This window comes from Larimichthys crocea, chromosome XIII (genome assembly GCF_000972845.2).
Source record: "Larimichthys crocea isolate SSNF chromosome XIII, L_crocea_2.0, whole genome shotgun sequence".
Taxonomy (NCBI): Eukaryota; Metazoa; Chordata; class Actinopteri; family Sciaenidae; genus Larimichthys; species Larimichthys crocea.
Genome location: NC_040023.1, coordinates 33,958,374 through 33,976,772, shown reverse-complemented (window position 1 = coordinate 33,976,772; position 18,399 = coordinate 33,958,374). Strand labels below are relative to the sequence as shown.

At 42.0% G+C, this 18,399-nt stretch overlaps 1 protein-coding gene across 2 annotated transcripts; it reads right to left on the bottom strand.

The window, feature by feature from the left end:
• Positions 1–5,708: 5,708 nt before the first annotated feature.
• On the bottom strand, positions 5,709–16,756 carry brd2b (bromodomain containing 2b). 2 transcript variants are annotated; one of them, XM_027286404.1, is made up of 12 exons: positions 16,535–16,756; positions 12,720–13,008; positions 12,385–12,522; positions 11,426–11,567; positions 11,109–11,272; positions 10,500–10,997; positions 10,165–10,293; positions 9,833–10,063; positions 9,464–9,717; positions 9,052–9,368; positions 6,892–7,020; positions 5,709–6,746 (listed from the first exon to the last, which is right to left on the bottom strand). In XM_027286404.1, exons 1-12 carry the CDS (start codon positions 16,564–16,566, stop codon positions 6,616–6,618), a joined length of 2,454 nt encoding a protein of 817 aa, XP_027142205.1. In that variant the 5' UTR covers positions 16,567–16,756; the 3' UTR covers positions 5,709–6,615. The 2 variants fall into 2 exon arrangements, with proteins under 2 accessions (XP_027142205.1, XP_010741277.1); XM_010742975.3 differs by having other exon boundaries at positions 9,821–10,063; positions 16,535–16,754.
• Positions 16,757–18,399: the final 1,643 nt, after the last annotated feature.

Here is an 18,399-nt window from a genome sequence, read left to right as displayed (position 1 = left end):
TGTATCGAGCATGGCCTGATGCGCATCGACATTTTTGCAACTGATCCTGTCGACACATTTCTTTGTTTGTTTGCAGCTGATGTAAACTACTGAGCTTTAATAAAATGTTTGCCATTACTTAGTGTTGAAGTGAGACCATAACTTTTACTGATAACATGTAGAATGTATTGTAACAGTAACATAAGTAGAGCAGCAAACTAAATCAGTTACAGCTGTATCTCATGTTTGCTTACATTAGCCATTGGTCATAGAAGAAGAAGAAGTCTGTGAGTGCTTTTTATTGCTAATGAATCCACGTTCTGTTTGTCAGAGGAAGAATGTGTTTCATCTTTACAAAGTCTCATTTTCAAGGCAAATCAGCAATTTGCAAGCTTACAAATAGGGCAGATAGCTGCCGACAGTCATAAATACATTATGTGATGTGTGCTGAGAAATTCACAACTTCAACTTGAGCATCAGTAAATCCATTTTGTATTGCACTGTAAGGCAACAGTATATGTAAATAAAACAGGAATGCATGAAGAAACCTACCTGCTGGTGCTGTGCAGAGTAAAACAGCAGAGAGTTTGAACAGAATATAAAGTCCCAGCGTCTCTTCAACACTAAAAACTATAACATATTCATCACTTGGTGCATGCAAAACCATGCAACAGACTCAATCGAACTCCTAAAAATCTCTCGAGCTCAAAAACTAAACTGCATCCTGCTCAGTCATGTGAAATAAATGACGCAAAAGTTTATGCAAGACGAACAGGTCTTTCAGGTTTGGTCACAGGTGGAATTATGTTGTCACGTACAAAATATTTGATAGAGAATTTTTACTTGTCAATGAGGAAATGTCTGGTTTTATTCTCCCTATGCAATGCAATGCACAATCAGCACGTCTGTACACTAATTCATCATTCAGCATTCGTTCTCTCCTCTATAATTTGAGCCCCAAACTGCAATCTTAATCTTACTTAGAGAGTCCAAGGTTTGAATTATTTCTTTACCACTGAATATACTTTTATTGAAAAAAAAAAAAAATCAAAGCTGCAGTATTTTCACTGTTTGAGATCTCAAATGCATCCCTCAGAGGCTCTGCTTCACTTCCATATTAAAATGTGGAAGCTATCTTATCAATCGCTGTGAAAATAATTAGATTCAGGCCCGAGCCAAATAAACTCAGCAGAGAACAGAGGCAGTTTGGAGCGTCGCCATTCTGTGCCAGTACTGGAAAAAAGAAAGCAAAGCAAGCAGACATGACGAACAGAAGCTGAGTCTGTCCTGTGAAAACTGATGGTGACTTTGCCAACATGTTAGTGATGACACAGGCTGCTGTGATGAAGGGTTAAACAGAGACACGAGCAGGCAATGTAAAGGAGATGTTCTCTTTTATTTTGCACATGTACAACATACAGGAACAGACATTTTCAAGTCCCCTTCATGAGCTTTAGTTAACCTGACAAACAACAATAGTTCCACTTTTTTTTGTAGATGATCTGTGGTGGCACGGAGGTGCAGTGTTTCACACAGCAAGAAGGTTCCTGGTTCAAACCCCCTAGCCCGTGTCTGCCTACAGTCCAAACACATGCAGGTTAATAGACCTTCTTTACAGCTGACATTTTGTCATAAAATAGCAGGATAAACAGTATAAAGAACGAGTGACGTCACTCGTAGGTTTCTAAAGTGCTATGTTGGATGTACTTCTTCTTCCACCTCACGATCAATCTAAATATCAGCAAAGAGGTGGATCATCGGCGGACCTGAGGCTGGGTGCTCCAATAAGCCATCTGTACCGGTACCTACCCGTGAGTTAAACAGTTATGCATAACTTTAAGCCTTAATATAATGTGAACAGGTGAGTTGTATATAAATTCACCCTCAGTACAGTTGTCATAAACGGGGAAATTAGCTACAGAGACCAAAACTGTTTTTTGTACCAGGCTGTAAACATGTTTATTTCTGCTGTGAAGTTGGACATTTGAACATGGGGACTTATGGAGACTGACTCACTTCTGGAGCCAGGCTCAAGTGGCCAATCGAGGAATTACAATTTTTAAGCACTTCCGCATTGGCTTCATTTCCCAGCTGCTTGGTAAACACAGGTGTTACTAATGATGCAAATTAACGTCTCTGCTGCAATAAATGGAACTTTAATTAGCATCACTGTGAAAAAAAGTCTGTTGATGACTCGATGACTTGATAAATTAGCCCATAGGTGTAAACAGATGACTCTTAGAAATGTGTGTGCCCTGTGTTGAAAAGGCGACTTGTCCAGGGTGGACCGGGCCTCTCACCCAGTGTCAGCTTGGATTGGCTCCAGCCCCCCTGCAGCCCTGATAAAGATATATTATGGAAGATGGATGGATCTAGCAGAGTTAGATGGTAAGAGCTGACACCACTCTGTCTGTGAAATGAAAAGCTAAAGCCAGTAGACAAACACAAAATCTGTACCTCTAAAGCTCATTGATTAATTGAATCCAAACAAAAATTGAAGCACACAAACCATATAAAGATGATTTCTTTGTTATTAGTGAGCTTTAGTGGTGGCAATAGGTGGGTTTTGTTACTGTTGGACGGAGCCAGGCTGGCTGTTTCTGGTCTCTGTGCTAAGTTAAGCATCTTCTCATCATCAACTCCCAGAAAGCAAAAATATCAAACTTTGCTTTAACTGATGTTTTTTCTTAGCCCAGGTTTAGATTCGGTGTTGTTGCAGAAAATATTACAGCTCTGATGTGACAGAAAAAAAAAACTGACTCCCAGAGGAAGAACAGGAGGGGGAAAAAAAAAAGATAATCACACGTCTGACATCGAGATTCAGGTGTTGGTCTTGATGTGTGTTACGCCTGGCAGGACTTGTTGGCTTTCATGATGAACCACAGTCCTGTGACGACTCCAATCAGCCCCAGGATCACACCACAAAACACACAGTGCAGCCTCTACAGCCTGCTGGTCTGTTTGTACTGCAACCTCTGTGGGAACAAAACACAGAGACACACACACACACACAGATAGCAAGAGAGTTTACTGATGCCAGACTTTACTCACGCTACCTATAGAAAACATTTCGTGCCACAGAAACGCATACCAGTACTAAGGAACATACGCTAATTAACAGAAACTTCAGCTCAGAGCTGCACAGTAAACACTGATAGACGCTTTAACCCGCACTGAAGAGACGTGCATGATTACACACCATGAGAGGTTAATTGCAGCTCACAGGGACTATCCTCCCTGGTACCTGTTCATCTCTTAAGAATACACACCGGAGCACTCCGCTCATTAACTTTGTGTTTAACAACACAGCTTACCGTTCCTCCCATTACAGTACAGATTCACTGACTTTTGTTCCTGGGATTCTATAATCTGTTTTGTTTTTCGTCATTTAGCAGCTTTTATTTGCAGCATTAGAGACTTTTACTCAAGTTCTGTATGTTACTTAAGTATGATGCTGAGGTACTTTCCTTGAATATTTACATTTTAGGTTACTCAAAGGGAACTACTGTACTTTTTACTCCACTACATTTATGTGACAGCTACAGTTAGTATTTACTTTGTAGATACAGATATTACATAAAAATAGACACATAAAGCATTCTCAACGTCTTTCGACATCAAACTTTTCACTTTTTTTTAAAGGTTTGAGTTAAATATGATATACTTTACCAAAACAAATATTTACTTTCCTCTCATCAAACTACCTAACTGTTCATCCAGCAGTTAAATCCAGCGCCACCTCAAGCAGCTGTAACAGTAAAATGCTGCTCAAACATTTATACATCAGTATTAACAATCAAATAATGTCACACATAAAAATATGGGACACTGTTCTGCAGAAAGAGTACTTTTACTTTAGATACTTTGAGTACGTTTAGCTAGAATGACATATTTAGAGTGCAGGATTTGGAGTTTTTCTACATTGTTGGTAGTAAAAGATCTGAGTACTTCTTCCACCACTGACTAAATGATGACTCATCCTCACCTATGACCTCTGGAGGATAGTTTTCTCCTTTTATGGAAGGGTTGAAGTTGTACTTGCAGGTACCCAGGGATATGTATGTGTCACGGTCCAGTCGAGGATCAGGAGTCCACTCCTCTGCAAACTCTGGCAGACGCTGGACTACCTGATAGGTTAAAGGAGCTGATCCCCGTCAAATTCACAGTCATACTGGCCATTCCTGGCCACTTTGGCAGAAGGTCAGAAAGCATACAGGTGTTTACCTGTGAGGTTTTTTTCTGGTGTCTATGCTGTAAATTGATACATAGTAATAAATACATCCTCAGTATCCTCCAACTTTTCTTCATTTTGCACTTTAAAACCTTTTACAGTCAAAACATTTCATTCTGATTGTTCCACTCATGATTAAATATGACAAATAAATTGAATTACAAAAACTTACCGTGGCTGAATTTTGGAAGATAAACAACGAGCAGCAGCAGCAGCAGTGCTGTGAACAGATTTATCGCCATGTTGCATTTCAGGTCCAACAAACAGCAAACAGAGCAGGTTTTACTGCCTGCAGCTCGTTCCCTCCCAAACATTAAGCTGACATATTGCATTCATATGCTGTGATGACTTCCTTACAACACAAGCCAATCACTGCTCATAACTCAGTGACAACAATGTTTCCACCTGTTTAAAAAAAACTGAAGGAAGATGTAACCTAGATTTGAACATGAGTAACTGCTGCCACCTGGTGGAGACAAATCATAACATTTTAATTAACAGTTATTATCTTTAGTTTTTAAAGTTATGGATTGTTCCATCACTCTTCAGCACATTGTACTTTATTAATTTATGTAGCAATCACAAAAATGAGGTGTAACTTGTGCTCCTGACTTCCAGCAGTGTTCAGTGTCAGCTTCAAGGCAACGGATAGATTTATTAATTAATCTGCTTATTCATTTTTTAATTTAATTAGTTGTTTAGTCCATAAAACATAGTGCCACAAAAGGCCATCAACAATTTCCCAGAGGCAGCAACATCAAACTCCCGCTGATCCCCGACAGCAAGACAAAACTCCAGACTCTTTCTACACAAGAGAATATTTTAATAAACACACTTGTCAGATGAAAGGTTTGCTTCTGAGAGGAAACAACCTGCTTGACCAGAGGCGGCGATGCTCTTGTGAACGCTCTTCATGGAAACAACTAAGACAGTTAAACTGGAATGAGAAATAACAGCAGGTAGAAAAACAGAAACGGAAAAAAAAAACAGGAAAAGGAAACGAGAAGGGAAAAAAAAAAAAAGACTGAACAGCAGAAATACGATAGTTTGTGCAACAGCAAATACAGTTTAAGTATATACAAGCATATATTCTTTCACTGAACATTCAACGACAGCTTCAACTATGCTTGGACTATGAGGACTTTCTCTTTACGTCTAAATAAAGATGATCTTTTAAATTTTTTATCATTCAGCTTCACATCATTCAGTCCATTTGTTCCGGTAAGTGCTGAGCAGCCAGAAGTCTTTACGAAACCTTCGGAGTTTAAGTGCTACGGATACTTTTACATGTTACGGAGATCAATGTGGAAACTGGAAACCTGCACTATAATCGGAGAACGTTCAGCAGCCCGTGTTCAAACAGACGCACGCTTCAGTTAGATGGAATGAAGAGAACGGAACGATGCCGAAGCTGAACAGCAAGAGCTGATTTCAAAATACCGAAGACGTTACTTCAATTAGTCTCATGTTCAGAAGACTAGCCCGTCTTTTAACGGTCTTTTTTGGAGAATAGTGCAGCCATTGAAATCAATACAAACTGTTGTTACTGAATCGCAAACTTTTGGGATTACAGTACGTTAAGCCATTTCTATACTGTGCTACAGTCTAAAAGAAACAAACGAGAAGTACGGGCTGTAGGACAGACTGCAGCGTAGAGCTCAGTCTGTAAACAAAGAGAAACGATCCAGAACTCAAACTGTAACCAACGTCAACCTTTGACCTGAAAACAGCTGATACCAGAGGCTTTTTCTTTTTTGTTTTTAGACCTGTGAGTTTAACAATATCGTGTTTAACAATCTGAATGATTAAGGCTGAGTCTAAAGGGGGGGAGGGAGCAGGGGAAGGGGTCGATCTAAAATTAAGCCTGGCAGAAGGTCAGATGGTAGAAAAGCAAGGCTTGTGACCGAAAGGGTTGCTGGTTCAAATTCCAGTAATGTCTTGAGGAGATGTTGGTGAAGAAAAAACAAATAAATAAACTTTCCCGTTCCCTCACCAGAGGACACAGCGTAAGGCCAGCCGAAGCAGATCTGGAGTAAGGCCTGTTTTTCCACATCCTTTTGTTTTGTTTTTTTTAATTACTCCACTTCCCTCTTTGGGGGATCACCATAAAATTCTTCTTTATAAAAGAAACATAAATTTGTACAAGTATTTACAAAGGGGAGGAAGGGGGAAACCAAGGCATTTAGAGTTTGGGGTTTTTACGATTATCCACAGAGACGTCGCGTCACATCCCTTCAGTCTCACATTCAGAACATTTTAAGGAGTTCGCTTGGGAGTGTGTATTTTTCCGCCGTTGGTATCTAATATCTCAGCCCGCTACTGTTTCAGGGTGTGTCGAGTCCTGGGCCAGCCCAAGTCCCTGAGTTTATATTAGTGTCTTCTCTCTTAGCCAGTGCTAAAGTAGCTCAACCAGAGTCTGAATCGCTGGTGTCTGAGGACGAGGACGAGGATGAGGAGGAGGAGGAATCGGAGCTGGAGCTGCTGCCGCTGAGGCGTGTGGGCTCCGTGTGAGTCTCTACAGTGCTGGGCTTCTCCACTGCGCAGAGAGAGAGAGAGAGAGAAGTAAATAAATGAATGTTTTACAGATACAGATGAAGGAAAGATAAAGGCTCAAGGCCTCAAACCAAGAACCTTCCTGCTGTGATAATACATGTGGTACACATGGAGATATGCGAGCTCACCTTTAGGCTTCGTAGGTTTCTTGACAGAGTTGAGTTGCCCGCTGACGTCTTGCAGCCTCCTCTCCAGCTCCCTCCTCTTCTCCAGGGTCAGCTCCTCTTTAGATTTGCCCACGCCGCCCTTCTTTGCTGCTGTACGTGAAAAAGATGACAAAAGGTTGTTACATGCCTGCAGGTCCGTACGTTAAGGCAGTGACTGGTGTTTTAGTGGTGAACGACATCGGGGCTTTCTCTCAGGACGTCTGGAGGCCAAATTCAATCAGACATAATTAATGGGATGTAACCATGTGATACCCCAATGACCAGCTACTCACTCTCTGCATCAGTTCTCTTTAGCAGAGAGCCAAAGAGCTGTGACTTCACTCTGCAGGAGCTGACCTTGCTCTCGCTACAAAAAAGGAGTTAGCTCATTAAATTTACTACTGATTCAGTCATTCATGTGGGAAGCTTGCCGTGGCTTCATGACGTGACCCAACACTGCACAAACTTCTGTGAAGTGTCATTGATTAAATGCTTCGTGCATCGAGCACCGTGTTGTCATATTGTACATACTAAGTAGTTTACCCAGCCGTGTTTACTTGGGAGGAAAACTAGGCCTTCAGTGAGTGAGACACACGGAGGGGAGAGATGAATAAAAGATGCGAGTACAGTCGAGTGCATCATCTGGCTGAGGAAACACTAAATCTCTGTCAATCTGGTGTAAAACTACAGGTACGTGTTAATTTCCAGTCGGGGGAAAAATTTGAATTTGATATCAAAAGTGCAGAACTGTTCCGTCGCGTGTAACTTGGTTACAAAGTAACTGCAGCATCTGTTCTCGTTGCTCGGCGTCCTGTCTGCGTTTGTCAGATTGTGTCTCGTCCTTTTCTCGTCACTGTCTTGATGGTTTAACCCGTGTCCTCTGATGTAACGTGATTATATGTGCTCATGTTTGGCCTGACTGTCTGCGTAACAGGTGGCTGATACTCCTTTCAGATTGTAGAAAGTCATCTTTAAAAAGATGTCATTTTGTATGAAGGGCTTGCAAATAAAACTAATGTTTTGTTTTCTTCTATTGGTTAAAAGGAATTTGAAGCTTAGCATAAAAGTCCGGATGGATTTAAAGAGCGCAGTAATGCCTCGAACAAGCTGGAATCAAAACAGGCGTGTTGCTTTAGCAAAGTTATTCTTAAATCTTGAAAATAGAAACTGAAGGTTAGTCTAAGGTTAACACTGTTGGAACTGGATGACCGTACATCAACTCTACATGAACTATGGACATGGCGAAGTTAAACCCATTTGATCTGACCACTGAGGCGACCGCAGAGGAACAAAGAAAAACAGACAAACATTTATCGCCCGTTTGCTCTGTTGTGTAAAAACGATCTTGAGTCGCTTTTGCTTTTCTGGGCTGGAAAACAAAATTCAGATTTGAAATATTTGAGGGAAAAAACAATGGTTACAACAGTATTGTTCCCTGTCATGCAACACTGTGGGGACAGCGATTCAATGGAAGTTTAATAATTCATTCTTCTTCTTCTTTTGGGGCCAAAACTAGTTCAAACTGAACTGAACTATACTGTTTTTATCTGTTCTAATACCAATTATTAAACAGAAAGAAAGAAAAACGTCAGTATATCAGGTTACCCCAAACCTTTGAGTAGTAGTGTACTGTACACTGACCAAAGCAAACGCCTCATAACGCCCACTAGGGGTCGCCAAGGCTTCTTGATTTTAAGGGGTGGAAGAAAAATGAAAGAAATATATGGAGTAAGCCTGTGTCTGATCATTAACATAACATAACATAAAGATTATATTATTGATGATATAAAGTTATACGATAAGGTCACAGTGAAGCTGTACTCACACAGCTTTCACTCAGACAAAGAACAAACATCAGTGAGAAGAAAACACTGAATTTATGATTATTAGTATATGTAAAAATTTTAAAATCCAATGTAATCTGTTCAAATTCATCCATCCAAAATGACTGACACTCATTTGAACTTTTAAAAAAAAGCTGCTTTGAGGGTCAGAAACTGAACTCGTCTTGCAAAAACGGCCTTACCCAATCATATGAAATCTATTTTAGCACCAAAGGTTTGTGTACTGCCCCAAAACTGGCTGCTGGATGTTGATCAGCTATCCCTGTAGTAGTATTCATTTGGTGGACGTTCCATTTACCTATATCACCGTAAGGTTTACGGGGCTTCTTCCTCAGACAGGTCATGACGTAACGCTCCAGCTCTTTCAGCGTCGATGGCTTGAGTGTTTCAAAGTCAATCTCGATCTCCTCGGGGTTGGTGTCCCTCAGCGAAGGCTCCCTGGACTGAATGATGTGCACCACACGGCCCAGCTTCTCTCCCGGTAGCTTATTGATGTCGAGGCTCAGCTGGCGCTTCTCGTCGTACGACATGGGCACGATCTCCTCCTCTTCCTCGGAGTCGTAGTGAGGCAGCATGGAAGGGGCGACTGGAGGGTAGAACGGCTTCTTTGTGGTCCTGTGGATACAGTCGCAACAGAGCCATTATCATCAAGATTATTTTTGTTTTACTGGGAATTAAAAACGACATTATTCATTCATGATTTTACTAACTTGCTGTTCTTGTTACTCTTCTTCCCCTGGCTTTTCTTGGGTTGGGATCCGCCCGCTCTGGCAGACTTGGTTTTCAGTATCTTGCCGGGCATTTTCCATTCCTCAGAGCCAGCTCTGCTTCTGCCGCCGCTTCTCCGCTTCTCCAGCTTTTTCTTTTTCTTCCTCTCCTTTTTGTCCTTCTTCTCTTTCTTCTTCTTGGGCTTGACGATGGGGCCTTGGGAGAGGGCGGCCAGCTGCTCGTGCACGGCCCGGAGCTGTTGAGAATTCATTTGAAAAATTCAGCGTAAAAATGTTTGTTTCCACGTGAAATTTGTCGTAATAAAAGACACCCGGATAAATAAACAGTACTCGTCTTACTTGCGTGCACACCTGGTCCTGTAACTCAGCCAGGCGATGCGCTCGCTCCTCCTCGCTGTCTGAGTTGGGGCTGCTCTCGCTCTCTTCGGTCTCACTGCTCGGCTCGCTTTCTGAGGTGGAGGAAGACGAGGACGAGGAGGAGGAAGAAGAGGAGGACGAGGATGTCGGGTGGCCTATTGACATGGCCGTGTGATCCATGTGCGGCTCGTCTGGCATCTTGGCGAAACGGAACTCGAACACATCCTGAGGTACAAAAAATAAAATAAAAAAAAGCCAAAATTCTCACAGCATGCTAAACTTTGATTTCAGTATTTGAAAAGTAGAATTAAAACATGTGGGCTCACCTGAAGCTTCCGTGCCATGCCCACGACATCGTGGTCAGGTGGGTTGTACTTGTAGCAGTTGGAAAACATAAGTCTGACGTCGCTAGCAAACTGCTGAGCGTCCCTGTATTCACGACAGTCCATCTTCCTCTGAAGACGGTTGGGAAGAGACAAATTTAGGACTGTAACCACACGTCAGTCTTTTAAACTTCTTAATATTTGATGATTTGCAATTTATTACTTTAATATAACAGAATTACTGTAGCAAAAGATCTGAAACATAACTTTACTATGTAATCAGTAACACAGAATCCTGCCTATTCCTGTTTCCATGAGCTAAAAGCATGAGAAGTCACCTTGATGGTGCTGAGGTCCATGGGACACTTGATGATGTCGTGATAGTCGTGAAGTCCCAGCGCGGCTGCGTCCACAGGCGTGTAGAAAGGCCAGGCGTATGCGGCGTGTTTCTTTGACAACATTTCCTTCAGCAGCCCGCTGCAGTACCTCAGCTGAGGGCTTAGTTTCCCCTTCCTCGAGGGCTGAGCCTGGACAGAGTCGGGCAAGTCCTTCTTGGGGGGTTTAATGGGGCGTCCGCTGCCCACTCTGCGTCCCGTGCCCGCCATCATTGGCTGGAGCAGGACGGGACCTCCGGGGCTCCTGACCAGCCCCATACCAGGTGGAGTCTCCAAGCTCATCCCACCCATGGAGGAGATGCTGTGCATGGAGGTGTCATGGACTTGGCCCCCGTGTCCTCCTTTGCCCAAGCCCACCATGTGTGTTGCTCCCGACATGCCCACAGATAAGCCCATGGTGGAGGGGGTGGTTGTGTCTGCTTTACGCTTCACGCCTTTTTTCTAGAAACACAGAGGTTGGAAGTCATTATAAATCACAATATTATGACTTGACTGTGACTTTATTTCAACCCTTATGTAATTCAACACATTGTGTGTTTCGTATACACACACCTTAGTTGTGGGCTGTGTGGGAGGCAGGCCCATGATGTTGGCCGGAGGAAGGCTTTTGGTCAGCACAGTCTGGGGAGAGTTGGCCAGCATGGATTCCCCGGTGTCCGAGGAAGAAGGGGAGTAGGCGGACTGGGAGACCGCTGGCACCTGCTGAGCCCTCGATGCTGAGAGATGCAGTATATTCCACTTTAGTAATAAAGCCTAACCCTACCCTGACCAACCATTTCCCATCATGAATCCTACTTTTACATGTTATATTATTGCGGTTACTCATTTGCAAATGTGTCATTCAAATTACAATACAAACACACAAACACCTGATTTGCGACCTCTCCCCCGGCTGTTCTTGTTTCGAGGAGCTGGAGGAGGCAGCTCGACTTCCTCCTGGGGCATCTGGGCCACCTTTTGGAGAAAGATCTTCTCTAAGGACTGGGCCATCAGCACGATGTCGTCTGTCGGCTAGTCAAGAAAACAATTCAAAAAGGAATTAGCACACTGCAAGAAGTCCGAAACAGACTTTAAATTCAATATATCAACTTTAATGTTTTAATGATAAGCTGATAAAAACCATGAATACATTAAATACGAAACATCAGTTTGATCCATCTTCACAAATGGAGTCTGACAGTACTTGTACTCTTTTCTAAAGGAAATGAATAACAAAAGTAAAAGAGATAAATGGATGAAACGGAGTGAAAATGATCTTTGGTGTCACAGCTAGATGCTAAGACACAATCAGTGTTTCTGGGATTAACTACCACTTGGACACTCTTGGCCAAGACACTTGGATGTTTCACGATCATCGTGAGAATCTCTGGTGTGTAACCGACATCGTGTTCGTCTCCAGAGCAGCTGTCTGATTTGTAAAAACTATTTGCAGCGTGTTTCTCAACAGTTGGACGCTGTACTCATTTGTTTCCTTGTCAATTTGATATTTTCATTTTCCTCTCACAGGTTTCGGTGTAGCACACGTACGGTATATGCAGGCCGGCACACGTTCTGTCGCGTGTGATAGCGGAGTAGTTCAGATAAGTTTCTGTTTGCAAAAGTGCTGGATGAACATTTTCTCACGGGAAATAAAGGTTTAAAATCTGCCCTTAAGAAAACCTCCTGGTCTGCACCTGGACCTGGATCATCAATAAAAAAAAAACCTAACTGGGTTTTTAGGTCAGTTAAAACAACACACGGTGAGCACCTGATATTAAATGTAATCAGTGGAGTGGGGCCAGGACAGAAACATGATGGGTACAAATCTCTTTTTTACCTTTTAACCTACCTTGTTGTAGATGTAGCAGTTGGTGAACATTGTGCTGAAGTCCTGTATGCACTCACTTGCACTGCGGTAGAAACTGTTCTCCAGGCGCTTTTTGATGGTCCCCATGTCCATGGGTTGTTTGATAATTTTATGGTAATCCTGTGAGTGAGACACACATGGAGATTCTATGAAAAGTGAAACTGCAACTTGTGAAGCATGAAAAATAAACAAGCAGCATCCAGTAGGGGGTTTTTGCTTTGACATCTGAGGCTGGGAACCTCTGGGAGCTGCAGAAAAATAAATAAAGCTCAGCTAAATGAAAAGCGAAAGTAGAAAGTCTCTCTGTTCAAGCTCACCGGTAGGTTAAGCCTGTATGCGTCCACGGGTTCGTGGAAAGGCCAGGCAAAGTGATGCCTCCACAGAAACTTTATCAGAGTCCTCTGGAGAAACTGCAGCTGGTTGGTCATGCGGCCTAGCCGGCTGGGATCCTTCACGGGGGGCTGCGGTGGGACAGGAGGCCCCTGGGGCATCGTGTGCGGCAGAGACGGGCTCTCGAAGTCCTCGTACAGCAAGGAGGGCTTGCGAATGCGTTTGCCCGAGCTGTTGTGTTGGTCCATCCCGCCACTGGACAACCCTACGAGGGAGCTGAAGGGAAGGAGACAGAAAGAGGAGGGGAAACGATAAAGATACATACATATTTATGTGATGATAGAGAGGAACAGCAGGACAGAAACGCTGCCTGGTGATTTTTTTAAAAATCTGAATGGCCTCTGTCTCCTTCCAATGCAGCTATCGATTCATCGATCTGCCGTCCACTCCCATGAACGCACACGCTCATAGAAAACTCTGCAGCCTACACATGCTTCATTCATGCAGCACATGTCCAGTGAAGCTCGAGCTCTGCCCTCACAGTCAGATAACCGGGGAACTCTGACTCTATCAATAGGCTGCTACTTTTAGCACAGTCATGGGAACCACCATCGTATGGGCCCTCACCGGCTACAACACCACAACATTCACTTATAGTAAGGCTGGGCGATAGGACTGCAAAATCTGAGAGATATATATCATCGTGTTTAAATTTAGCTCGAGCCATTTGAATCATTAATATTCAATGCCTGAAACTGGGAGCTAAATTGAACGTCTGACACTTGTGACACGGTCACAGATAGCTGCTCAATGTTACTACTTGAGACTCGTATACACATACAGTGAGCTTACAGCCATATTTCTGAAAAATAACTGATGTAATTTGCACTTTTTTGGGGGTTTTGTACATTGCAAGGATGTATAATAACACTGCACAACCAAACAGCGATGCATTAAGTCTGTCTCGTGTTTTTGAGCTTTCAGATAAATAAATAAATGCCTAAATAAACAAACCTATGTACACAAAGGATGATTACATACAGAAATAAAGTCTGTATAAAACCTGAGCTCTGGCTTCTTCCCATTTATAAATGTCAGGAATACTTCTGCCGATGCCCTTGACTCGACTGAGGCTTGACTTTGATCTCAAAATTGGAGTTGGTCCCTGGGCGCTACAGCTGCCCACCACTTGCACAGTTACTATTAAGAGTGGTTTAAAATGCAAAAAGGACAAACTCTCCAACAGGAACAGGAAGACAGCGTTCTCAGATCATGTAGTCAGGCGAGGCCACCGTGTCAACCCCGACATCCTTGTTTCACCTCCCTCTAAGCGGCGCACATGAACCAGATTTAGAAGAAGTTAAATCTTACCCCAGAGTTCAGGACACACACACTTGCCCCACTGACACACAAAATGTGGCAAAGCCTGCGTGAGCTGATTTTCTACATCAGTCCCAGCAACACAAAGAACGACTGAACCGCACGAGTCTTGGGAAAAACATTGTGTGGTAAATAAATAAATGACAATAGTCAAACATGTTTGAACACCACTTCTAACTTTGTGGATTATTTATGAAGTCATGTAAATGAACTGAAATAGTGGATTCAGTTTTTTGTGTGATCTTTAATGGGAATAACCTCGATTCAGATTAAAGTCTTCTACGTGTCCAACAAAGTGATAATCTATTAAACACAAAAAGTGGGTTTGTAGTGGAACACAAAGACGGTCATCATGGAAGTGTTTTACATCAAAAAACGTTTGTTTGTTCACGTGGCTCACTAATGTGGGGCGGCTGTGGCTCAGGAGGTCGAGTCGTCCACTAATCAGATGATCGGCGGTTCGATCCCCGGCTCCTCCGGTCAAGTGCATGTCAAAGTGTCCTTGGTGAAAGATACTGAACCCTAAAATTGCTCCTTGTAAATCGCTTTGGAGAATAGTGTCAGCTAAATGACTAATTTTGAATGTAATGGCCAAAAAGCATATACATGCTGGTTTAAAAAAATAAAAGCACTGTATACTGGGTCAACTGTATATTGTGCTTTACTGAGTCAGGAAAGATCATGTGCAATAAAAAATAAAGTAATTAAAAAATGTAGTCCATCATGTCATATCATGAGCATAACCCTGACACTTACCTACCTAGCAGACGCTACAGGTGCACTACAGCCAGGACAAACTGACTCAGGAACAGTTTCTTTCCCAAAGCCGTCACCATCCTGAACACACACACATGCACTAACCCCCCCCAACATGCAAAAAATCTCTTGTGCGATAACTTCCCGTGTCACGAGCAGTAACCTCATGTACCTCAATAATTGCTTTTACCATTTGCTATGCAAATACAAGCAAGACGCAGCACTCACTTTTCATGAATACCAGCTGTTTTCTCTTTATACAGCATCTACATTTTATTTTTGCATGTGTATTTATATTGTGGTATTATACTATTACCTATATTAGGACCAGCACCTCGTCGAAGCCCTCTGTAATTTGTCGTACAATGACAATAGAGGCTTTACTATTCTATTTCAGAATCAGAAACTCTTAATTAATCCCTGCAGGGAAATAGGTTTTGTTACAGCAGCTCCCAGACGGTAAGTGAGATAGTAAGTAAACAAAACTTTAACACTATATACACCTATACAATATCCTATTTAACACTACACACACACACGTATAAATAACAGTTAAGTAGAACCAGTAACAGTGAACTATGCAATATGTATATCTAAAACCTTATAAAAGAATTCAGTCTTTGAAATAAATAACAGTTAAGTAGAACAGGGAAATAACAGTAAAATAAAAACCAAGTAACCAAGAAAGATCATGCGCAATAAAACATAAAGTAATCAAGAAAAATGCTTAAATGTAGTCTATTATGTCATATCATATGAGCATAACCCTGATACCTGGTGGCTAAAAGTACCTACCTGTTTATTTATTCTATGATGTAACGTTACTGTTTTATTACAAACTAATGAAGCGTTTGCTGCATTTATTCTACTCCCACTTACACACACACACACACACACACACACACACACACACACACAGCATCCCTAAGCACTTTAAACCAAAACAATGCAGTCAATCATTTCCACCCCAAACAGCTGCTGATCGCGTGGTTTGGAGGCCCCGCCCTCCCTGTTTGTAAACACTAGCTCACAATGACAGAAGGCAAAAAAAATAAAAATACAAGACAACGATTTTATGTCATAAATAACTACACAACATCACTGTGTCTGTATTCACAGATGCTGCATCAGAGCTGGTTAAACTATCGACCTGTCAGTTACAGTTTGTTCACCGGCACACAGCAGCTGTGAGCTGGAAGCTAACTAACCTTACATGCACATCCTGTGGTTTATTTACGTGTTTTTATCGACACACAGAAGCATATTAATAAAAAATATATCATCTCATACGATGGGTCACATCAGCAGCAGCAGCTATGTTAGCGTTAGCAGGGACTGTCAGAAAGCCGGCGGGGGAGCAGCCGGTTGGGGCTCGCAGCTGTCATTCACTCCCTTTGTGCCAGCTCACTAGCTCACTGGAGCTAAAAAAAAATAATAATAAAAAAAAAGCTAAAAGAAAGAAAGAAAAATAACGACTACTACTAATTCAGTCAGACATTAAAAACAAGCGATAATGAGTGTAATGAATTAATGTGTGTGTGTGTTAAAGCGACCGTTAGCTGACGAGCTATCGGGAGGCTAACGGTAACGGTTAAACGATGACATCCAACGGTCGTCCGGCTTCACCGGCGCCGGTTAAAACGACTTATTTTGGGGCTTATTTTACCTGTCGTGAGGCGGGTTGACGGCCGCTTCCATCGGGCTGAAGGCGGAGTGTTATTACAATCCAATTTTTTCCTCCACCGCCGCCGTTGCCGTTGCCGTTGCCGTTGCTGTCGCTGCACTTCCACCGACAGACCACTGAGCAGCTCCGCAGTGAAATGGCGCCTAAACGCTTCCGCTTGACCCTATATAAACCCCACCGCGTGGCAGTGCGGCGTATTTCCTGTCGCGTTCGAGGTGGAGGCTGCGCTCTGATTGGCTGCGGCGAGACGTCCGTCAAATAGCGGTGGGAAGTTCGAGTCTTTTTTACTGAATCGGATCACTTACTCTCGGACGGGAAAAAAATGTTATGATTCAATTTTTTTCATTTTCTTAAACTCTCTCAACCAGCTTTTAAAAAATCTGTTAAACGTATGTTGTGTAATCAAGAACTGAATGTTCCGTTTTAATTTTTATAACACCTTGATGTGTGTATATCCTGGATTTATGTGTTCAGCTGTGTTTTATTTTTTTTATTTTTTTGAAGCTGTCCTTAGTTGTATATGCCCTGTATAATACAGTAGCTTGCATTCTTATTCATACCCTGTAATTGTTTCAGGAGGATCTCTTGACAAGCCCCTTGAGGGTTTTTTCGGACCTCCTTGCATGTCCGCTGTGCATAATATCCTTTTGCTGTTCGTTTGTTTTTGAGTTTCTTTCTTTTCTTGTTTGTTTTATCTTTTATGGATAATGTAATTAATTATGTGCTAAGTAAATCAAATCAAATCAAATCAAATTGAGTTTTACATTTTTACAAGATTTACTAAGAGAACAGTGGGAAAAAAGAATGCAAAAAATAAATAAAAATAAAGCCAGGTCAAGATAAAAGATGACAATAAAACATAAAAATAACAAAGGTCAAGATAAAAGATGACAATAAAACATAAAAATAACAAATAGAAAATGAAAAAAAAAATACATTTACCAGGAAACGACCACTATACTGTTGTTGTCCCATGTGAAATTTACTGACCACAAGTAGACTTCCGGAAAACAGATCCCTGCATAACATCCAGTCCACCTCCACCTTCATTTCCATCACGCTCCCCCCAAAAACAGCCCATTATGATTAATATATGCAGAAATATTTTAGCTACCCTGTAAAGAATACAGTCTTAAAAACATTCCCTATTTCTCATTATATTTATCAGTATCATTTGTTATACTATAGGATATTATTTCAAAAGCAGCTACTTTACCTAACTCTGTGGGCCAGTCTTGAAATCTCTCGGATGGTAAATTGAACAAATCTTTTTTTTTTCATTCATTCATCATTTCATTCATTCACTAGTGCAGTGTTGCAGCCCTCTTGTGGGCGACGTGACAAATGAACGAAAGACCGACCTGTATGAACGAACCGCTGTGCGTACCACTCCTCACACAGGCCTCATACAGGCTGAGCTGCCTGTCATGGGACAAATGAACGAGAGAGTCAGTCGTTGAGTTGTGAAATAATCGTTTCTGTTTCCTGTCTTGACTGACTGCATCACTCACTGAGAGTACTCATTACTCCCGAGTCATATAAAAGATGAGTTCAAACTGAACGATACGTTCACCAACGACACACCACCACTGTCAAACAAAACACACGCCCACCGCAGCTCCTCCTGGTCGGTACATCTTGTTCTCTGTCATGTATGAACACACAATAGTAGCAGGCGATGCAACTGCGTTGAATTACTTTGAGTTTTTAGATTTAAATACTCACATTTAGGGCTTTACTTTTGCATACGAATATCATTATGTCTGCTGTTTGACATGCAGTATCCTAATAAACATACATGAGCTAAGAAACTAGAGATTTTGTATTTAAAGATGCCACCACAAACC

Coding starts and splice junctions, on each gene's coding strand:
- brd2b (XM_010742975.3), bottom strand. CDS start 16,566: ATGGAAGCGGCCGTCAACCCGCCTCACGACAG. Junction 12,523..12,719: donor CATACAGGCTTAACCTACCG/GTGAGCTTGAAC, acceptor TCTCACTCACAG/GATTACCATAAAATTATCAA. Junction 6,747..6,891: donor GAAACCTACGAAGCCTAAAG/GTGAGCTCGCAT, acceptor CTCTCTGCGCAG/TGGAGAAGCCCAGCACTGTA.